At 39.6% G+C, this 25,097-nt stretch overlaps 1 protein-coding gene across 1 annotated transcript in view; it reads right to left on the reverse strand.

The window, feature by feature from the left end:
• Window positions 1-25,097, reverse strand: part of LOC124594696 (dynein axonemal heavy chain 3) — a 1,186,267-nt gene that overhangs the window by 114,181 nt on the left and 1,046,989 nt on the right. Inside the window, exon 61 of the mRNA XM_047133063.1 lies at window positions 11,199-11,358. Within this exon, the coding sequence (XP_046989019.1) occupies window positions 11,199-11,358 (160 nt within the window). The remainder of the gene's footprint in view (window positions 1-11,198; window positions 11,359-25,097) is intronic.

The raw sequence follows: 25,097 nt of genomic DNA on the forward strand, positions 1-25,097 counted from the left end.
AGGAGGTGGAAGAATGTTATGAGAAAATACAAGAACCCATCGAGAAAGAAAATAGAAGTGCCTGCGTTATCATCATGGGGGACTGGAATGCAGTGATGGGTGAAGGAAGAGATGAAGATGCAGTAGGAAAATTTGGATTAGGAATAAGAAATGAGAGAGGTGAATGACTAATTAGTTTCTGTGAAGAAAATGCATTAGCACTGGGCAACACATTATTTGAACACCACAAAAGGAGACGTTACACATGGATATCAAATTTGAATAGGGAAAGATATCAGTTGGACTACATCCTGATACAAAAAAGGTTTAGCAACTGTTTGAAGAATGCTAAAGCTTATCCAGGAGCAGATATAAATTCAGACCACACCTTAGTAATGGGAGAAATACAAGTGAAGTTGAAAAAAGTCTGGAGAGGTAAAGCAAAGGAAAGGCTAAATATAGAAAGACTCAAAGAGGTAGGAAAGGTATCAGATTTGGATAACAGATTTATGGAAAGATGGCAAAGAGGTAGTGTTGATGAAAGTGTTAATGACAAATGGATAAAAATGAGGGAAGGACTCATGGACTCAGCCAAAGAAGTACTAGGAATTAGAGTATCCCAAAGCACCAGGAAAGAATGGATAACAGAAAACATGTTGAAAAAGATGGAAGAGTGGAGAAAGTGGAAAAGTGTAGAAACTGAAGAAGGGAAAAAGAGGTACAGGAAACTGAATAATGAATTAAGAAGAGAAACTGAAGAAGCAAGAGAAAAATGGATGAAACAGAAATGTGACGAAATAGAGAAAATGGAGAAAGATGGAAAGTATGAAAGGATGTATAGACTGGCTAGTGAGATAGTTTTTGAACGTAAAAGAAAGAGGAATAATATGGAAATAGCAGAAGAAACACAGGAGGTTTTGAACAGATGGCAGAAATTAAGGTTGAAGAGGAGCAATATGTTCTGGAAGATGGAAAGGGTTTTACCATCTTGGAAGCAGAAGTAGAAAAGGCGCTGAAGGAGATGAAGAATAGGAAGGCATGTGGAATTGATTATTTGCCAGCAGAACTGCTGAAGAGTCTGGGAAACAAGGAAAGAAAAGAAATAGTCTACCTCTGTAACGAGATAGATGACAAAGGGGAATGGCCTGAGGACTTCCTTGCAACAGTCATGATACCAATAGAGAAAAAGAGAAACACTAAAAAATGTGAAGAGCACCGGACCATCAGTCTAATTTCTCATGCAGCTAAAGTTTTGCTGAGAGTGTTGAATAGAAGGCTATATGGCAAACTGGATAGAGGGATTGTAGAGGAGCAGTTCGAATTTAGAAGAGGAAAAGGAACAAGAGATGCTATTGGCCAGCTAAGAACTATAGGGGAAAGATATATGGAAAAAGGTAGAGAAATCTTTGCTGTTTATATAGATTTAGAAAAGGCTTTTGACAGAGTTCCGTGGAACAAGCTGATGGATATTTTGAAGAGGAAAGGAGTAGATTGGAGAGAGAGACGACTGATACAGAATCTGTATTTACACCAGAAAGTAAGGATAAGGATTGGAAATGAAATGTCAGAAGGAAGCAGCATTGGAAGAGGTGTTGGACAAGGTTGTTGCCTTTCGCCGCTGTTGTTTAACGTATACCTTGAAGAGATTATTGCAAAAAGCTTAGATGGGAAAAGTGGAATATGTATTGGTGGAAAGAGAATAGAATGTATAAGATTTGCTGATGACATGGTATTAGTGGCAGAAAGTGAGAGGACAGTGAATAACATGCTGAAAGATCTGAACGAAGCTTGTGTGGAATATGGGGTGCAAATAAACACAGCAAAAACAAAGAGATTGGTCATCAGTACAAGACGCAGACTGTCCAATATTAAAATAGGACAATCTATCATTAGCCAAATAAGTGCATTTAAATATCTTGGAAGCACAATAACTGAAGAAGTGAGATGTCACCAGGAGGTGAAAACTCGAATTGCCATAGAGAAGGAGGCATTCAACAGAAAGAGGAGACTCTTATGTGGCAAATTAGATAAAGAACTAATGAAAAGGGTAGGTAAATGTTTTGTCCGGAGTGTGGCACTATATGGGGCAGAAACATGGATGCTGAGACGAGAGGATGAAAAAAGTTTAGAAGCATTTGAGATGTGGATGTGGAGGAGAATGGAGAGAATAAGCTGGATGGAAAGAGTGAATAATGACAAAGTATTGGAATGGGTTGGTGAGAGAAGATGTCTGCTGAAGGTTGTAAGAGAAAGGAAAAAGAACTGGTTGGGACATGCATTGAGAAGAGAGTGCTTGCTAGCAGATGCTTTGGAAGGATTGGTTTGTGGAAGAAGACTGAGAGGAAGTTGGAGATACAAGATGATAGACGACATAAAGGGAAGAGGAAACTATGCAGACCTGAAGAGGATGGCAGGAGACTGGACAGCCTGGAGAACTACCATGTGAAAACCAGCGAACACTGATGATGATCTTGATGACGCATCAAGTTAATGGACCCACACATTCATCCCTGTCGGTGCATGACTATTGCGCAAAAGTGAAATCACTGTGCTGCCTCATCCTCCGTATTCTCCAGACCTGGTCACTGTGGACATGTTTTTATTTCCGAACTTAAAAACCCCATTGAAAGGACAAAGATCTGCAACCATAGATGAGATGAAAGAAAATTCACAGATGAAGCTTCTCCTGATCCAGAAACAGTTGTACAAAGACTGATTCTGGAAGTGGAAATGACACTGGAAGCTTTGTATCAAGTGTGTAGGAGAGTATTTTGAGGGAGACCATGGACAACATGTAAATGGTAAGACTAGAAAAAAAATTGTAGACAGAGTTACGGAACTTTCTGAATAGACCTCGTATAATATTAATGATGTTCAGAAAATGACAAATGAAAACTTACATTCATACCGATTCATTCTATTACGAGTTTTTGTGTGGGATGCTGATACTGAGAGAAGTTCAACATTATACATATGATGATGTATACTGTTAACATCAATATACAGCTTCTTAATGCGAAATGAGTCAATATATTATTCAACAAAAATTATAAATACAATGTCAAGTTTCTACAAATGACAAGTCTCTTGAGGGTATGACTGAAAAATATAAGGAAGTAATAAAGAATCTGCATGGAATAACGCACGTCCGACAAATTAGAACACTATGTTTGTGGCATCCTAGTGCAGGGCATAGGGCCAGATTATTGTTGTAAAAGTAGCAGAAACTCATATTGCATTACAAATGTATGGATATCAAGAAAAGTGAGAAAGGAAAGGAGAATTATCTATAGAGTGGTAATAAAGATCACTGAATGAAATTAGCTGAGTAGAAAAAAATTATTTTATGTTACAAATTATTGTCAAATTGTTCTGTTGCCCCAGGCAACCAGATAATTAACTGATCAATGAGGGGAACTGCGCATCATCATCTTCCCTCCCTCATGTAAGTACAGTCCAGCCACACAGGAGCTCTCCTCTCATCACTCAGTACCACCCAGGACTGCAATAACTGAATCACATCCTGCTACAAGGTTTTGACCATCTCTGGCCGTGGCCTCTAATGAGCGTCCTCCCACCCATCCCACAGGGACATCCCACTGACCATCCAATCTATGTAATATCCTTGTCCATCCCTTTCCACCCCTACTCCCAACGCCCTTACCCCATTTTTCTACTGACTTAGTTGTAACCCCTGTGCTGCATCCTACGTGGGTGGCCTGTCTGCACCAATGGCCACCGCCAAACTGTGCCCGAGAGACGGCTGGAATACACAGCTGCCGAGCATGCTGCCTGGCACTATGTGCTCGACTTTGACTGCTTCGTAGCCTATCTCATCTGGATTCTTTCTACAAGTGCCAGATTTTCTGAACTGCAAGGTAAGAACTTTCCCCACAACTTATCATTCAGTCACATAACACCCTCAGCTCGAAGTTTGCCAATTCCTAATCTCCAAATGCCACTGTCCCCATACCGGCTACCACTCCATCCCAACACACGAATTCTTTTCTGTCACACTGCATAGGCCTTTCGCTTTCTCTAATTATCTCTCCTCCCCTTTGTTCCACCCCACCCCAGCCACAGCACCACAATGCTGCACCCAGCAGCTTAGTATCCTGTTCACACCACATCCCTGCACACCCCTACTGGCCCCAAAACTCCTCTGTATCCCCATTTTCTTCCCCAGCGAAGGCTGAAATTGTTGCTCAGATGCAGACACAGTTGGCTTTTAGTGCCCAGAACTACTGTATCCGTGAAGCTATAAGTTGTGCTCGCGTGAATGTTTGTGAGTTTTGTTGTCTGTCTGACGAAGGACTTTGTGTGATGGCAGAATAACATCTAGCAATGTGTCACTCAACAGCACCTCCCTGTGGTGAGCAGCATTCCATAGTGTTGTCATATATGTAAAGTTTAAACAACAAACTAAAATTATGGATATCAACAATATCTGAGGCGAAGGAAGAGCACCACTGTAAAAGGTGTGGTTTAACATCACTTTTAGTAAAGTGAAGTGTTATCCAACAATTACTGGTCGACAAATGATGATCACCGTGCTTGGCACTAGTTAATTTGTTTGGAATTGTAACGTGTTTGGAAGTTGTATCATTTGTGAATGCATACTGGTCCTGACAGATGCTGCGAATATCTGAGAAGTGGCTATGCAATCACGTACTCGTTGGCTGGGCAGTTGACATCCTGGCTCAGAGAAAAGGAGTGTGCTATCAAATGCCACAACAACCGCACTTACATCAGAGAAGAAAAAAGAAGAGCCATTCTGTTGTTTACACTGTACAAAACTGTCAGATCAATATATGGTCACAAATTGTAAATAAGTGTTGCCTTACTTATGATATTGTAACTGAAGACACAATACAACTGCACTGAACAGAGGAGTTTTCTATTATTTTGGGTAGATGGAGTTGAGAATTGGTTAAATCTTTCTGATTCCACGACAGGAGCAGTTGCAATGGTGAAAAAGACACATAAAGAATAACTTCACTATTTGTCTGAAAAGTATTTCAAGAGGCATGTGTTCACAGTTTACAAGAAAGGGTACTTGCAATCTAAAACACTACATTCTGGTACCTGTTGCAGAAACCACAATACTTTTGTGTTGGAAATAGAATAAAACTTGTACAAGAAGAAATATTAAAACATCAGGAGGAAATTAACAATTCTGAATGAAGATTGCACTGACAAATGTCTATAGTAACTGGGTTAGCAGTCAAAATTATCTTTTAGTGCACAACCCATTATGAGTACTACAGTTAAAGAGAATTAAGAAGAATTGCTTTATCAGTGAATAATATTCAAATCATTTGAGATTGGTTATGTCACAGGAATCCACGAGTCAGATGAAAGTCGACAGCAACTTCAAAGAGCTACTGCTGTTTTGTCAGATCTGTAAATATGACACATGATAACTAACAGCATCAGCATTATCTAATGCTGATGCTGTTAGTTATCATGTGTCATATTTACAGATCTGTCTGCATCTGAGCAACAATTTCAGCCTTCGCTGGGGCAGAAAATGGGGATACAGAGGAGTTTTGGGGCCAGTAGGGGTGTGCAGGGATGTGGTGTGGACAGGATACTGAGCTCATCTAGAAATGATAGTGCAGTCTCACTGAGTTTGTGTAACACAGTTCTAGTAGCTTTGTGATGCAGCAGGCAGCTGTACTGAATTTGATGAGCTGTATTGGGACCAAATTGATTTTTGTTTGGTGACAGTGCATGGGTCATGCAGTTGAAGTTGATTTTGTTTTCCAAAAAAGATACTAATGAAGTCATCCAAGTTCTAACAATTATTGGTGGGAAAAAATTAATTATAAACTTATTATCACTGTCGCTATATGCCCTTACTGATTAGGAGTATGGGGCAATGCCTAGAAGAAATTTTCAGAACATTTAATGCACATAATCACATACAGTTGATGTCCCTGAGACATACTGAGTCTCACCTTGATCTACAGTAATGATGTAGGTGGAAAAAATGAATTAAATTTTGTACCAGTGCTGGGATTCAAACCTGGGTCTCCTGTCAATAGGCAGATGCACTAGCCTGTCACTGCAGCTACCACACCTGCTACCCTTGTCCATATCATAGATAAAGGTGAGACTCAATATGTCTCAGTAACATCAACTGTATACAATTAATATATTACCTATGCCTGATGTACATGCACGACTAATCCCATTTCACTAATTGCTAAGGTGCTATTTCAATACTGGAGAGCCTTGGGAATAGTGATGCAAGTTTAAAAGGTGAATAGTAATGGGGTGAGCCACGAGTCGGAATTTGTATGTTGTATCAGAGAGGGAAATGTACTAGGGTAATCTGTGCAGTTATCATAACCGTAATGCCAATGTGGTGTAATGTCTAGCGCATCTGCCTAATACATATGAGACCCGTGTTCAAATCCTGGCACAGTTATAATTTAATTCACTGTTTTGGTATACATCATTATCATTTTAACACACAGTTTCAATAAGTTAATACAAGCTTAGATACTACTAAAGCAAGTATGAAAGCCCAGGGTAACAAGTAAAGGTCCAAATTTAATACTAGAATAGATAGCAATAATGCTGACTTGGTAGAAGACTTAAAGAGTCAAGGTGATGAATTAAGAATCAAGTTAAAGAATCAAGTTACATACCAGAAACTTGACCAGGGTAGTAGTGATTCTCACAAAGAAGAGTTGGAAATAAATAAACAAGTATGTAAGTTACCATCAGCTGTCACCTTTAACTGGGGAGTACATACTGAGGTGATTAAACAGTGTGACTTACAAATCAAGTTAATGAACAATGCTATGATGTAAATAAGGATTTCAAACAGATTACAGATTTCACTAAACAGGAATTTAATGAGGTATATAAACAAATATCAGGCATGGAAATCAGATTAAATGTATCACAGTAAAATAAAGTTCCAGATGGGTCTGCAATCTTAGGCTCTACTCTTGTGGTTTGGAAGAGCATGTTAATGATTTAACTAAACAAAAGGTACAGGAATAGATTGATGTCTCATTTCTGAACCAACACTGGTAGGACACAAACAGAATTCCAGAAGCTTTGGGATAAACAGGTAAAACTAAAGATACTTTGGAAAACACTATTGATCCACTCCTCAAGAACAGATGCAACAATTGAAAAAGTAATAGCGGTAGTCAAATATTCATTTAAAAATATAAGACAACCTGATACTAATTTAATGTTAAGTGTAATGTTAAAGAAAAGCTAGCAACAAGTAATAGCATTTTAGTACTGGACATTTTAGAGATAGAATCTACCACAATAAATAAACCCAGTGAGTTACATTCTGATATAGCTGAACTGTCTGATTTTGTAATAAATCAATAAAATACTTCCCACGACAAAGCTATAATACAGAATCAAAGAAAAATTCAGACACAAATATCAGTTTAAATATTTTAGAACAACATAAAGATTTAAGTGATGTTATCATTTAATGTTCCACTTCACAACTCTGGTGGAACATAATGACTATCTAGTTGAGCAGAATTTTCTGCCAAGTATTATGTTACTGGTTAATATATCTCTTTTATTAGAGGATGTTTGCAATAAGTCTATCTGAGAAAGATTACTCGCTTCAAATACATAGTTACTATTAAACTGGCGGAACACCTATGTGGCACAGTTCAATCAACAGTTTCAATAGAACTGTGTAGACTTCAGATGTCTATTAACTACCAGTGTTAACTCACATGACATGCCTGATACTTTCATGAGATTAAGTACCAGCTGGTTACAATTAAACTGACAAGTGTTCCGAGCACTGCAGTGTGAGCTGTACACATCAGAGGATGCTGAAACATTGTAGGTATGGTTATTAATTAGTGCACTTGTAGAGTATGCTGAAAAAACTAATAGTTCCACTTTCTGCCCCAAGTTGAAAATATGGCACTGTAAGAAGTCAGAATATGAGATGTTTCCTGTTTTGATGTCAGTGTGCTGTTTGTCACTTGGCAACATGTTCTGATTTCTTTTCTGGTGTGACTCTTGGTAACATGTTAAGAAAATTGAAGTTTTCCATTCAAGATACAATGGATATTGAGGAGAGAGACCTCACACTGCTAGTATATTTGTTTTATCACAATAGCAGCAATGCATTGGAGGAACATTGCCAACAGATACGGCTACAAAGAGATGCTGTGTCAATAAATGTGTTACAGAATATCACCAAAAAATTGAAGAAACAGGTCAATTAGGTGGTGCAGCAGGGAGAGGAAGGTGGTTCATTCACATGGCAGTTGTCGATGAAGTTTCTGTAGCTATAGCCGGCCGTGCAGCACACACCTCAAATTCCACAGCCAGTGCTCGAGCTGTGTCATGAGAATTGTCTCTCCTGTGGTCAACAGTTCAAAAAACTTTGTGGCACATTTTACTCTGGTACCCCTAGGAAATTCAGAATGTGCACCAATTAAGTCCCAAGATATGGTAAAATGCTATGACTTTGCCATTTTTATGTTGACATACATGGAAAAGGATGACATGTGGCCAGAGAAACTTCTTCGGATGGATAAGGCACATTTTACTCTGCATGGTGTTGTGAATGTACAGAACTATCGCATATGGAGTTCTACTCTTCCACATGTCGTGCAGGAACATTCCCTGCACTCAGTTTATATGTCTTTGTGGTTTCATGAGCTCCTTCATTCTCGGTTCACATATCTTTGAGAAGATGACACCACATGGGCATGTTAAGTGTACAGTGACATCTGCACGTTATAAGGACCTACTCGTGCAATACATGATTCCAGCTTTGCAAGAACACAGCTGTGTCCACAGTGGCATTTTAATGCAAGATGTGATGACAAAACATGTAGCTTGCCAGATGAAAGATTTGAATTGAGAAACTTTTGGTAATGATCTCATCTTCTCTAGGGAATTTTATAAACATATCTAAAAACAAAGATGATGTAACTTACCAAACGAAAGCGCTGGCATGTTGATAGACACACTTTCGTTTGGTAAGTACATCATCTTTGTTTTTAGATATATTTTTCCCACGTGGAATGTTTCCCTCTATTATATTCATATCATGAATTTTATAAACATACGGCCTTACAGATCATCTGAGCTAAATCTGTGTGACATCTGTTTGTGGGGATATCTGAAAGATCGTGTTTATCAGGGATGTATCCAGACTCTTCCTGATCTGAAGGATAGCATACAATAACATATTGCTCTAATTTACCAGATACGCTGATACGCTGTGAGCAACTGTCAACCATGCCCTGTTACGGATGGAGTATGTTGCTGATTCGAGAGATTGTGCTGAATACACATTGCAATGAAAGCACTGTTATCACACGTTTGATTGTTCCTGCCCTCTTCCAGCATCCAAGCCTTATCTTGACAGCTTACAGCATCACATCATCACCTGATGGTGGAAAGTGGAACTATTATTATTATTATTATTATTATTTTCCTCCCACACATCCTCCACGAGTGCACCAATAATGAACATACTTATGGTGCTGAGGATTCTGCGATGTGTACAGCCCACACTACAGCACTCAGAACACTGTCAGTTTAATTATAACCACCCTGTAGAAGTGACTTAGTTTCAATACTTATTAGAAGGATTACTTACAAAAATGGCAGAGACAGATTTAGCTATTTACTTTTTTACCTTATCTAATGTCAAATTGTGACTTTAAATGTCACACGAAAATTACAAAGAGATGGTAAGGGAGCTGATATGACAACTAATTTGAGTATTAAGTACAGGTACAATGGATTTACCAGTCCTTTTTGTGGTTAGTCCATACATATAGAAAAATAGAAAAATGGAAACAAAATACAAATAGTTTATTCTCACAAAATTTTCAGGACTACGCCACACAGCACAAAGTCTAAGTTCGGATTATATGGATGGCATCAGAAGTATTTGTAGACCTCATCTGGAAAGTGGTGCCAACATTATCAACCTTTGTGCAGCACAGCATCACAACTACAGTGTGCAGTTTTGTCAGACAGCGGGTGGACAGGGGGGAAGGGGAGTAGTAAGCAAACTGTTAGTTTTTGTGCCTGTACTTTCTGTTTTATGTGTAGAGGGCTTAGTTAAGGGCTACTAAGGCTTAGTATAGGACAGAAAAGGGATTAGTACTTAGTACACAGACTATACGTGGATGGCTTGTAGTTCATGAAGAATGTAGTGGAGAAACTAAAGAGGCAAATTGTCACTACTTTAATTTTATAATGCTGAAGCGTGTTTTAAACAACAAATATTGCCTATTTTTTTATTTAACAGCATTGCAATGATGTTATCTGTCTAAAGATATGGATATATAGTGTAACATATGATTTATGGTAAAGCAATGTGATACGTGTGTCTACTGGACCAACAAATGATAATTGCCACAGTGACAGGACTCGTTATTAGTTAATTTGCTTTGAATTGCAACTGCTGGGAATTTGTGTCATTTGTGCATGTACACTGGCTCTGATGGGCGCCATGCGTCTCCAAGATGGGTCAACAGCGGCAGTATTGCTGAGCGTTCTGGTAACTGCTGGGTGGATAGTTATACTGTGCTGTGACGTCATGTCTCAGGGAAGTGGGTTGTGAATTTCAGATCAATATATGCTTCCAAACTGTAAACTACACGTTGCCTTATGATGCAATATAATTGCATATAACAGAAGAGCTTTCAATTCTTTTTGGTAGTGAGAGTTGAGAATTGGTTAAGGCTTCAAGATTCTAGCACAGGAGAAGTTGCAATGGTGAAGAAGTCCACATGAAGAATAACTAAACTTTTTGTCTGAACAGTACTTTAAGAGGCAGCAGTTCAGAGTTTAAGAATAACAGCACACTCAGTATGAACTGCACAATACTTCAGACACAGGGAACACTTCAACATATACAGTGGAACAGGTCTCATTTAACCTTTCAACATTTCTTTGTTTTTTTAAAAAAAAAAAACTGAAGCTGAGTTACTGAAGATATTTTAAATTTTTATGTGTGTCTACAATTATGGAATTAGAATCCATTCAAGCAACTACAGATGCTATGACCATAAACATGAAGAATTTAATGATAAGAAAGAGAATTTTCTGCAAAGTTTGGACTGAGGACAAAATGAGAGGTAGATTACAACCCAGAATACAGAATTTTGAAACCAGTGTACTTTAAAAGTGACTAAATGAATTTGCAGTGTAATAAAATTATACAGTTACTGAATACACAGACTTACCTGTGATGTTTCATTGTTATCTTTAGTAATGTCTGCATTATCATGCAGACCATAAACTTCAGGTGATGTAATGAGAGGTAAAGTGCGTATGTATTCCAAACATCCCTCAATAGAGGTGTCCTGTGGAACATAATAGAGTCCACTGCTGGAAAACGCATACCTACAATGCATAAAAATTCAAAATGAATAAGTTTATGATTCTGCAACCATATCAAAATCCTCTTTGGCTATTGCACAGAAATTATCAATAACTAAAGCAAAAACACAGAAAACAATGGTATCTTGACAATAAAAAAAAACAACTGTTCCTCAGCACTGACATAATACAAGGGTTGGAACTTAAATAGTGGCAACTATTTATTCACAATGGATACAAAAGAGTTACGTGTTTGCACCTGTTACTGTCCTTCAAAGTAGTCACCAGCATTGTGTAGAACCAGTTGCCAGCAATGTGGAAGGCATAGTATACCATTAGTAGAGCCTGTTCTGTTGATGGTGTGAATGGAGCAGTCTAAAGTTATGGTGGTTCTTGTGTAAGACTGTGATGGAGTTATCCTAAAGCGTTACATTCCTCCATGGCATACCGTCAGTGCATAGTATTACTATTCATTTTTGGAGCATAACCTGCGTCCAGCTATGCAAAAGAAGAGGCGACACTTTCTGTGCAAACTACCCATCATTTTGCACAACAATGCGCCAGCGCATACAGTGCAAGCTGTGGCTGCTCTGTTCAGTTGATGGGACTGGGAAGTACTGTACTATCCACCATACTTCCCAGACTTAAGTCCTTGTGACTCTGATTTGTTTCTGAAGATGAAGGAACCACTTCGTGGCATTCGCTTCAGAACTGTTCCAGAGATTCAACAGGCAGTAGACCACTCCATTTGCACCATCAACTGAACAGGCTCTGCTAACGGTATACTACACCTTCCACATCACTGGCAATGGGTTCTACACTATGCTGGTGACTATTTTGAAGGACAGTAACAGGTGCAAACATGTAACTCTTTCATATTGGTTGTGAATAAATAGTTGTCACTATTTAAGTTCCAACCCTCATACAATGCAAATGTTTTTATTATTATTATTATTACTATTATCATTTATTGATATCAATATAATAGAAGGAAACATTCCACGTGGGAAAAATTATATATAAAAACAAAGATGAGGTGACTTACTGAACGAAAGCGCTGGCAGGTCGATAGACACACAAACAAACACAAACATACACACAAAATTCAAGCTTTCTCAACAAACTGTTGCCTCATCAGGAAAGAGGGAAGGAGAGGGGAAGACGAAAGGAAGTGGGTTTTCCTGCCAGCACTTTCGTTCGGTAAGTCACCTCATCTTTGTTTTTATATATTATCATTTATTTATTCATCTAGATTAATTTCCGCCTTAGAGTTTCATTTCTACAAGGATTTATGCATTAGACCAACAAGAGATGTCCATCTGTGGATTACTCTTAACACAAATAAAGTAATGACACTCTGAGCAAAGTAAATTTACCTATGACTGTTGCAGGCTGAGATTCACAGCGCAGAATGTCATAACTACATGGTAGCAGGCACGTAACAGACCATCCACATGAAGGATTAATTCACATTACGCAGCTGACCAGCACTCATTTATCTTGTAGCTCAAGCACCAGCAAAATGTTTACACAGACACTCTTCTTTCTCAATCAGTGTCAACATATACTACTCCTATGTTCATCAATTATAGTAATGCATATAGTTCTCAGAACTTTGTAAGTGATTGAACTAATTCTGTACCCCATAAATACATGTCAATGAGAACTGAGAGAACTGATCAGGATATACCTCTAGATCCAATCCAGACATTTCTGTAATGCAGTTGTTAGTACCCATAATGTGACATTATGGACAGATTGCTTTATCAAGAAGAAATATTGACAGACTGCTTCCCAAACCATACAGCAAAGAATGTGAGGAGTCAGGTCCTCCACCCTCTTCACTAAATGTATTACAGATGACACAAAGGCTAAATGACTATTAAATAATAGTACTTAATGTACACTTGGGCTTCTGCTGTCATGCGAACAGCATATAAACTGGTGGTATTAATCCAAAGTCATATGTTGTTGTACAGCACATGAATAGTGCATTGAGGAAATTTTGTAAATAAGAAAACTAAAAAAATACTGCAAGAATGTCAACTGGATTAGCAAGTCTTGGTTTACCGTATTTACTCGAATCTAAGCCGCACTCGAATCTAAGCCGCACTCGAATCTAAGCCGCACCTGAAAAATGAGACACGAAATAAAGGAAAAAAAAAATTTCTCGAATCTAAGCCGCACCTGAAATTTGAGACTCGAAATTCAAGGGGAGAGAAAAGTTTTAGGCCGCACCTCCAAATCGAAACAAAGTTGGTCCATTGTAATATGAGACACAATTTAGGTCGAATGAATGACGATACCGCTACAGTAGTTTGGTTCGAGTCGTAAGCTTAGCAGTTAAGCTTTACCAGGTAGCCATTGCTATGCGCCAGGCGCTCCGTCTGTATTTATACGGGTACACTTCCTTTTTCACGTGCTTTGCCTGGTTTGAATCGATTGCTTATTTTGCTTTGATCTGATAAGTGCCATTTTCTTTGTTGTAGGTGTTTACGTCACTCTAAGCTGAAAATGCATTACTGTACTGCGTCATGCATTGTTCGTCGCATTCTGATAGTTCGTGTTTACGGCCTGTCGCCGCTCGCGGCATGGCTTGCTTTTGTGCGCGCTACCACTGCTTAAAATTTAAAAAGAAAAAAAAAGAGAGAGGAATCATCTCATTAGCGAAACAATTGCAATAGACTGCTATTTGTTGTTACTTACACAGCTGCTTTCTTTGATAATGATCAACAAGAACCAAATAATAGACTGCGTATGATAGAACATGTTCTGAACGAGAGTTTGGCGAAAATTTTTCTCCGTTTGAAAATCTTTGCGGCCGCTTCTTTAGTACATCGAATTCTGCACAGAAATTAGAGTCATCTTAGATTTAAAAATCTAGTCAGTTGCCGTGCTTCATTTCTGACTGTATCACTATTGGGCATAAGAATAATACGAATATAAACATGACACAATATGTATATTCTTCCGCGTTTGCTGGTGTCTCACTCTAGTTTCGTAGTTTATGAGGTATACAGGATGAGATAGCAGCAAACACGAAAGAATACATGGCAAAATGTTTATATTCGTATTATTCTTATGGTGAAGAGAATACTGCATGTGATTCACATTTCATCAGGTTCCTATTAGCAACCATCTCTTCTCACAGGTAGGAAAAAATTCAGAACATAGAGTTTGCCACATTGACAAATATCCCAAACAGTCTTGCCAGTCGGATTTTCATACTACATTGAAATTCTGCTACATTTGAAGATGAACAATACGGAATTTGTATTTACTTCGTTGGATAATGTATGAATATGCAGTGGTCGAAACTTGGGGCAGAGAAAAAAATCTAGTCTTCCACCTTTATTTTAATTTATTTACTAACGCAGAGGTTTTGGCGCCAGTATTTATCTTTGTGCCTACAAAGCATGCCTGTGTAGCGCTACATATATTCGACGGCAGAAGTTAGTTGTGGCGGCACCTACCAACATTTTTCAGAACTTCCGCTTGCTTTGCACTCGATTCTAAGCCGCAGGCGGTTTTTTGGATTACAAAAAACGGAAAAAAACTGCGGCTTAGATTCGAGTAAATATGGTACATACAAACAAAATACATTCTATGAAAATCATGTAAGTTTACAAGCCATTATGCTCAGATTTAAGTCTACAAGCGATTATGCTCAGATTCTGATAATGAAGCACACGGCCCATAAAAAGAGTTATGGAAACTGATATACACTGCCAGACAAACAAAGTGAAGCACCCAGAAGACATTGCCAGATGTGTATGTGTACACATCACATGTGGCTTGAAAATGATTAGCGTTGCAATTTTCTGTCACAGGTAGAACTGTCAAAAGAGTGAACTACTGTTGTTTGATTATTGTTGTTACCAAGACCGGTAAGGTATACGAGGGGCACAAACATCATCAGATTTTGGGAGATCACTGCCAAAGACAGAGATGCTGCATAATCACCTAAGACAGCATTATCAGCACTTGACAGTGTGTGAAAGGAGGCCGATTGTGAGTCTCCATTTGGATGGCTGGTCAAATTGTGCAATATCCAGATTTTTGCTGTAATTTGATGAAACAGCGTCGGACTACACGGGAAAGTGAGGACAGGCCTACCTGGGGTCAAGGTTTGACCACGTACGGCAACTGTGAGAGAGGATTTCAATATTGTTTACCGAGCACATCATAACCCTTCACATCTGTGTGTGGCATCAGAAAACAAATAATGGACTCTCTGCAACATTCTGTGTCATCCCGCACAATGGTTGGAGATTAGCAGCAGCGAGACTACTGCCCCACGTGTAGAACGCCATCAATAACACGACACAAACAGCTGCATTTCAAACGGTGTCACGCACCTGAAGCTCAGACTGGTAACGGATGAGTTGTATTGTGTTAAGCAACAAACTGTGAATCTGAACTAACCTGGATGACCACTGTCAGTTGTTAGGACAGTGATCTGGGATGAGGTCCCTTTCTTCCAATGTTTTGGAGGGGGACATAGTGTCTCAACCCAGGAAGTTTCATTTCACTTTCGTTTTTTATCAGGCAGTGTATGATAGGAAATCACATTTCACAATGATAACGGGAGACTTTAGCCCTTAAGTCCCACTGATACAAAAAAAACCAATATTATTTCAACATTTTTATAAAATTTACCTTTATTATCAAAGTAATCAATGAATATGAGAAGAAATTCGCAAAAAGTAAAGAACCAGTTGTTTTAAAGTGGTGGTTTCACTTTGGAATATAATTTTAAAATTTTTCACAAAATTAACCTTTATTATAATAGTAAGCAACAAATACAATAAATTGACAGAAAGTAAACTACCAATTGTTTTAAGCATCTGGTTTCACTTTAGGACAACTGGAACATACAGTCTTCAACCACCCATTTCCTGTGATATATTTGAAGGCACTTTTCCTAGATTGAATCCCACATCTCGAAACTCCCATGAAGTCATAACACCTAAAACAAGTTATAGTCCTAACTAACGAGCAAAAAATGTGCCGAAAATGCAAGAAATTTCTAACGAGAGTACATACTTTCATTTTGAAACCATTTATAAAAGCAGTAGTAAAAATTCAAATTTACATTAAAATAAATTTCCATGTACTTACTTTCACTGTCAATGATATTTTCAATATGATAACCACATGTCACAATCTCTTACAATCATGTAGCACAGTCTCTGCACCGACCATTGCTTTGAGCACTGTAAATGACTACTACGGTGCAGTACACACACAGAAGTACTTCAATGTACCACAAGATCAATATGTCCTGGAATTGTGTCAATGGTTTCATGTAAAAAGTACTACTTTTGAGAAAAATTATATGCAGATTTTGATTTCTTCTGTGGAAGAAACTGATTACAAACACCTTCACAAGCTGCAACATATCATCCATGTTTCCACACAATTATCTTAACCTAAGAATGGTGCATTATAGTATATGTAATAGTGAACATTGACAAATTTGCGTGTTCCAGCTACTGTCAGTAGCTTTTTCATTCACATCCTACTTTATAAGTTTTAATCTGACAAACAGAACAACAAAATGCACACAGGATAGATTAATAATGTCTGTGAACTGCATTTCCTTATGGGTTTCTGCTAAAATTGCACCAGGTTCTACAAGGTCACTTCCTTTTATGGTGGGTATTTCATTAGGAAGGGGATGGGGGGAGAGATTTCACAACCAGGACTGTGTGCCATTATACTTTTTCTTTGTGTCTGAGATCCCTAGCACATACTAACCTTATGTGCAACAAGATGCCTTTTGTTGAATTATTTAATTGTTTTTACAACCCTCAACTAAATATAATAATTCAGATCAATTTGAAAGTTTAACAGAACCACTTTCATGAGGGTTATATTTAGTCATCTTTTCAGGAAATTCAAAAACAGTTTTTCAGTTTCCTATTATTTATATTTACTAGCAAAGTTAATTCATTCCACTCACTGATAATTGAACCTAAATTTGAGGTGTGATCAAAAAGTAATGAGCATTTTTGTTTTTCTTAAAGAATCTTTATTTATTCATCATCAAGCCTTTCACATTCAAAGTAACCTCCTTCAGCTTTACTACAACTTTTTTTTCAAACTTGAATGCACTTCTGGAACTCACTTTTCATTATGGTGTTTGGAAACTTCACTCACTCCGTCTTCAGGCCACAAGTGGCCTACCGAGACCATCCAACCACTGTGTCATCCTCCGTGGAGTATGTGGATAGGAGGGGCGTGGGGTCAGCACACCGCTCTCCCGGTCGCTATGATGGTGCTACTATTCGGTCGAGTAGCTCCTCAATTGGCATCACGAGGCTGAGTCCACCCCGAAAAATGGCAACAGTGTATGGCGGCCTGGATGGTCACCCATCCAAGTGCCGACCATGCCCAACAGCACTTAACTTCGATGATCTCATGGGAGCCAGTGAATACACTGTGGAAAGGCCATTGCCGTTCGGAAACTTCAGAGATTCTATTTTTATCTCATCAATGGTGCCAAAACAATGTGCCTTTATGGTTCTCTTCAGCCTTGGCAATTGAAAGAGGTCACAGGGGTACATGTCCAGCAAATATGGCAAGTGAGCACCACAACAGTTTTGTTTTTTGACAAAAAATCATGAACAGACATTGAGACATGAGCAGGAGCATTATTGTGATGTACAGGGTGACACAGAATAACAGGAATGTTTGAAATGAGTAGTGGCAGCTGTGGACAGGTGGCAGCACTGCGGGTTTGTGACAGTTAGCGAGTAGACAGTCCACCATTTCAGTAATCATGGATCAGTGGAATGGACAACAGCGTGCGTTAGCGATAAAAATGTTTTATAAAAACAAAGATAGTTTGGTTAGTGCCACAGAGGGAGTTTCAACATTTTTATAATTTAGGACATCAGGATGACGTACCATTGAAACACACACTAAAATGTTGGATTAATAACTCTGAAGAGACTTGATCTGCCCTCAAGAAGAAACCAACAGGATGACCAAGAAGTGTGCATTCTCCAGCAAAACATTGATGTTGTACACAAGACTGCCTTATGGAGCCCACGGCATTCAGTTCGAAGCAAGCAGCACTGGTTGGAATGTCCCGGGAGAGTGTTTGCAGAATTATTCATCTTGATTTAAAATGTCATCCATACAAACTGCACATGGAGCAACAACTGAAGGGCAATGATTACCAGTTACAATTAGGATTCTGTCAACAAATGATAACAAAAATTAACAATGACGATGAATTTCTAAATAAGTTGTGGATGTCAGATGAGGTACATTTTCATCTTACAGGTTACAGAACTACCACTACTGGGCAAACACAAATCCTAATGACATTCATGAGTGCCCTTTACATGCTAGTAAAGTGACAGTATGGTGTGGTGTTTCACCACATGGGATTATCGGACTGTATTTTTGCGAAAATGAACAGGGAAACACAGTAACTGTGACTGCTGATTGTTATGTGGAGATGTTACGAACTTACATTACACCTGCATTGAACAACTTTTCAAATGTTCAAGAAGCCTGGTTGCAACAGGACGGAGTGACATCATACACTGGATGGCAATCAATGGCATATGTGTGAGAATTGTTTGGCAACCGTCTGCTCTCACGATTCAGTAAATTTCCCTGGCCCCCTAGTTTGCCAGATTTATCCATTTGTGATTTTTTCTTGTGGGGCTACCTCAAGAGCAAAAGTCTACATGACATGAAAAAGAACGCTGCATGAGTTAAAACAGAGAACTTGGGATGCAATTCACAGTATCCCAGTTGAGATGTTGCAGCAGTCAATGAGGAATCTCAACAGCAGATTTCACGAATGGATTCTTACGGGAGGGCGCCATCTAAAGAACGTAATTTTTTAAAAATGATAAATACCATCAGTGTTTCATAAATGGCAAAGATGTAAGGTTTCAATTACTATGAATGCAATTTCTTTCCTTCATCACTTCCAGTTTTATTGGATTGTGGAAATGTTCCCGTTTTTCTGTGTCACCCTGTACTTTCTACGAGTGATTTTGCCACAATTCCGTTTGTTTTCTTCAGATTGCTAACGCAAACAGGCAAGTAATATTCCTTATTGCCCATACAACCTTAATGGAGGAACTCATGATGCCCTCTCACATTGTAATCAAAGAAAATAGAGTAGAACCTCCACATTTGATCAAATATGTCAAACGTTTTTTGGTCCTGGTTCTTCAAAGAAGTTTCCGTTGGGACAATTGGGACTCGGTTTTGACATCATACCTATACATCCATGTTTTGTCACCTGTTATAACATTCTTTAGATGTTCTGATTCATTGTTGACTTCATTCAGCAATTCCTGAGCGATGTCTACATGACACCGTTTTTGGTTGAACTTCAATAACTTTGGTACCTGCTGCATGTTTTGTGCCCAAACCATCTGAAAAGAGTTGCCTGTCATGAGTCACAGGATATGCCAACATCATCAGCAACCTCACTTAAGGTGATTTTGCAATTTATCAGAACCACTTTCTTTACTTGTTCCAATTGCTGATGCGCTAGGGCTTCCAGGACGATTATCAACTTCAACATCTTCTTGACCTTTTCTGAACATTTCTATCACTTGTAAGCTCTAGTCTTACTCACAATATGAGGTTCATTCAAATGAAACCTGATCAGTGCATCTACCTTTGTCTTACACGTAAGGTGGCACCACGTAACTGCAGGTATGGTGGCGCCATCTATTGGAGAGAGACTGACATGTGTGTCCACCGTCTGATGTTGCAGAGCACCAATGTGGTTTCACACCAAAGAGAAGGTGGTCACACAAATTATCGTCCACTACCAAATTTGCAGGCGAGTAAGCAGGAACAATTGAAGAGTTCCTAGATAACAGAGCGCATCATGTCATTCTCAAAAAAAAAAAAAAAAATGGTTCAAATGGCTCTGAGCACTATGGGACTCAACATCCATGGTCATCAATCCCCTAGAACTTAGAACTACTTAAACCTAACCAACCTAAGGACATCACCCACATCCATGCCCGATGCAGGATTCGAACCTGTGACCATAGCCGTCACGCGGTTCCAGACTGACGCGCCTAGAACGGCACGGCCACACTGGCCGGCTCACCGTGTGTCAATTCGTTGCAGACCTTCCTGCATTTCAGTACAATTTGCCATTGTTACAACCTCTCGATATACTACAGCATCATCCGCAAAAAGTCTCAGTGAACTTCCAATGTTATCCACAAGGTCATTTATATATATTGTGAATAGCAACTGTCCTACGACACTTCCCCGCGGCACTCCTGAAATCACTCTTACTTTGGAAGACTTCTCTCCATTGAGAATGACAGCCGGCCGTGGTGGTCTAGCGGTTCTAGGCGCTCAGTCCAGAGCCGCGTAACTGCTACGGTCACAGGTTCGAATCCTGCCTCGGGCATGGATGTGTGTGATGTCCTTAGGTTAGTTAGGTTTAAGTAGTTCTAAGTTCTAGGGGACTGATGACCATAGATGTTAAGTCCCATAGTGCTCAGAGCCATTTGAACCATATTTTTTGAGAATGACATGATGCGCTCTGTTACCTAGGAACTCTTCAATTGAATCACACAATTGGTCTGATAGTCCATATGCTCTTACTTTGTTCATTAAACAACTGTGGGGAACTTTATCAAACGCCTTGTGGAAGTCAAGAAACACGGCATCTACCTGGGAACCAGTGTCTATGGCTCTCTGAGTCTCGTGGACGAATAGCATGAGCTGGGTTTCACATGATCGTCTTTTTCAAAACCCATGCTGATTCCTACAGAGTAGATTTCTAGTCTGCAGAAATGTCATTATACTCGAACACAATACATGTTCGAAAATTCTACAACTGGTCGATGTTGGAGATATAGGTCTATAGTTCCACAAAACTGTTTGACGTCCCTTCTTGAAAATGGGGATGACCTGTGCCCTTCTGCAATCTTTTGGAACGCTACGCTCTTCTAGAGACCTACGGTACACCTCTGCAAGGAGGGGGCAAGTTCCTTCACGCACTCTGTGTAAAATCGAGCTGGTATCCCATCAGGTCCAGCGGCTTTCCTCTTCTGAGTGATTTTAATTGTTTTTCTATCCCTCTGTCATCTATTTTGATATCTACCATTTTGTCATCTGTGCGACAATCTAGAGAAGGAACTACAGTGCAGTCTTCCTCTGTGAAATAGCTTTGGAAAACGACATTTAGTATTTTGGCCTTTAGTCTGTCATCCTCTGTTTCAGTACCATTTTGGTCACAGAGTATCTGAACATTTTGTTTTGATCCACCTATCGCTTTGACATAAGACCAAAATTTCTTAGGATTTTCTGCCAAGTCAGTACATAGAACTTTACTTTCAAATTTGTTGAACGTCTCTCGCATAGCCCTCCTCACACTACATTTTGCTTTGTGTAACTTTCGATTGTCTGCAAGGCTTTGGCTATGTTTATGTTTGCTGTGAAGTTCCCTTTTCTTCCGTAGCAGTTTTCTAACTCGGTTGTTGTACCACGGTGGCTCTTTTCCATCTCTTACGATCTTGCTTGGCACGACCTCATCTAATGCATATTGTACAATGGTTTTGAACTTTGTCCACTGATCCACAACACTGTCTATACCTGAGATAAAACTTTGGTGTTGAGCCGTCAAAGTACTCTGAAATCTGCTTTTTGTCACTTTTGCTAAACAGAAAAATCTTCCTCCCTTTTTTAATATTTCTATTTATGGCTGAAATCACCAATGCTGTAACCCCTTCATGATCACTGATTCTCTATTCTGCATTAACTGTTTCAAATAGTTTGGGTCTGTTTGTCACCAGAAGGTCTTAATATGTTATTGACATGACTCTGTTCTATGTTTAACTGCTCAAGGTAGTTTACAGATAAAGCACTTTAAAAAATTTCACTGGATTCTTTGACCCGCTACCTGTTATAAACATCTGAGTCTCCCAGTCTATATCTGATAAATTAAAATCTCCACCCAAAACTATAACATGCTCGGGAAATCTACTCAAAATATTTTCCAAATTTTCCTTCAGGTGTTCTGCCGCAACAGCCAGTGAGCCAGGAGGCCTATACAGACATCCAATTACCATATTTGAGCCTGCTTTAACTGTGACCTTCACCCAAATTATTTCACATTTCGGATCTCCGTCAATTTCCTTCGCAACTATTGCACTTTTTATCGCGTCCCCTTTCACTGTCCAGCCTGTATTTGAGGTATACATTCCAATCTGAGTTTAGAATTTCATTACTGTTTACATCTGGTTTCAGCCAACTTTCCGTCCCTAGTACTATGTGGGCATTGTGACCGTTTACTAATGAGAGCAGTTCTGGAACCTTCCTATAGATGCTCCTGAAGTTTACTATTACCACATTAATATTGTCATTCCATGTTGTGTTTTGCCTACTGCTACCTTGTCGCGTCTCAGGAGGCGTCTTGTCGGGCCTAGGGAGGGAATTCTCTAACCTAAAATAACCCACATGTGTACTTCACACATACTCTGCTACCCATGTAGGCGCTTCCTGCATGTAGTGCACGCCTGACCTTTTCAGGGAGACCATACATTTCTCCACCCGATTGTGGAGGTCGAGAAATTTGCACCTCAGATCTCCACAGAATCGTCTGAGCCTCTGGTTTAAGCCTTCCACTCGCCTCCAAACCAGAGGACTGCAATCGGTTCTGGGAACAACACTAAAAATAGTTAGCTCAGATTCCACTCCAGAAGTGAGGCTTTCTGCCTTCACTAACTCCACCAACTGCCTGTATGAACTGAGGATGACCTCTGAACCCAGACGGCTGGAGTCATTGGTGCCAACGTGAGCAACAATTTGCAGTCGGGTGCACCCAATCCTCTCTATCGCCGCTGGCAGGGCCTCCTCCACATCTTGGATGAGACCCCCGGCAAGCAGACAGAGTGAACACTGGCCTTCTTCCCTGACCTTTCTGTTATTTCCCTAAGGGGCTCTATCATCTGCCTAACATTGGAGCTGCCAATCACTATTAAACCCCTCCTGCCGTGTGCCTGCTCGGACCTTGCTGAAAGACTGGCCACATGTCCACTCAGAGGCAGAGCGGGCAATGCCACATGACCAGCCTCCACACTGACCCTCCACCTCGTGCAATGCAAATGCCGTTGAACCCGCCACTCCCTTTGGGGAGAGGGTGGCCCAACCGCGCCCAGTACCTGCGAAGATGTCTCGACAGCAGGGACCGTGGGTAAAGCATGAAACACCTGGGGTGTACCATGCGACGCACCAGACTCCCCACTGCTGCTACACTCTGAGGCAGAAGCCTGAAGATCGCTGACCATGGCCATCAGCAGTTTAAGCTGTTTGCGAACAGTGGCCAGCTCCTCGTGTGTCCGTACACAGTAGTCACACATCCTATCCATCCTAAGAAATCAACAGTTTATTGTAGAAAGTTAAGTAATCAACTTTTAATGAGACTGCTAATTCACTAAAGGCGGCTGATAGCAGACTAAACTGTGGTTGCCAGACACTTCTCGTTGGAAACAATGAAAATAAGCACTAACTGCCTCTGGACTGTATTCAAAACAAACATGAAATCTATGGAACACTTTTAACAGTACTGAAAAATTAAAGCTTCCTAAAAGCAAAAACACATGGAAAAAGAAGTGACAAGTAAGAAAAACACAGTTAATACTTAAATTTACGTAGCATGCTGCATAGGAGATGTGAATCAGACGGCAGTTTGCTTACTATTGGCACAATTTCCCCATTGCTACACTAGCTGGTCAGTTCCATCCTTGAAGAAGCTCATAATGTCCTTATTTTTTTAACCACGAGGGCCCAATGCTTGTCGAGTTCCTGGAACATTATCAAGCCACCTTAGAGAACCTTAGACGAGCCATCAAGTCGAAAACACTGAGGCATGTTGCCCAATGGCATTATCCTCCTGCATGGTAATGTCCACCAAGACACAGCCAATGTGGTGAAGACAACATTGAAGCAGTTTCAGTGGGAAAGCTGGAACATCCACTGTACAGTCCCGACTTATCCCTGTGTGATTTTCATGTAGTTGGACCTCTAAAACAAGCTACTTGCAGACATCGATTTGCAACAGACGATGAACTAAGTGATTGGGTCCAGGTCTGGATCCAACTGCAGCCTACTAGATTCTTCAAGGATGGAATGGGACGGCTAGTGTAGCAATGGGGAAAACGTGCCAACAGTTTCGCGACTATTTTTGAATATGTGTACTGTGTACATCTACCTGAGTTAATAAAATCATTACCATTACTTTACACGAGTGACCAGGGCTCATTTGAATGTCCATATAGATTTGTCAAAAACCACAATCAACATTTTAAATGCGGCGTTGCATTTTATTCCATTTATCAAGTAAAACTAATGCAAATTCCTTGATCCAACTTTCTAGAAAGTATAAGCTCACCAAGCACTCAAAAACTCATTTAAACTTTTCATCTGTCAAATACTCAAAGCTGCGTGGAGTGGTCGTGCAGTTAAGAGGCGCCATGTCACTGATTGTGCCGGAGATTCAAGTCCTCCCTCAGGCAAGGGTGTGTACGTTGTTCTTAGCATAAGATAGTTTAAGTAGTGTGTAAGCCTAGGGACTGATTACATCAGCAATTTGGTCCCGTAGGAATTCACACACATTTGAACATTTTGAAATACTCAAAATGATGCAAACATACATCAAAGAATGTGTGTGCTAACAAGATAAAACAGTTGAGAAACAGTTGTATAAATCCCACAAAATTAAAACATTCTTGTTACTTTTTGAACACACATCATAG

The sequence above is a fragment of the Schistocerca americana genome, chromosome 2 (assembly GCF_021461395.2).
Source record: "Schistocerca americana isolate TAMUIC-IGC-003095 chromosome 2, iqSchAmer2.1, whole genome shotgun sequence".
Taxonomy (NCBI): Eukaryota; Metazoa; Arthropoda; class Insecta; order Orthoptera; family Acrididae; genus Schistocerca; species Schistocerca americana.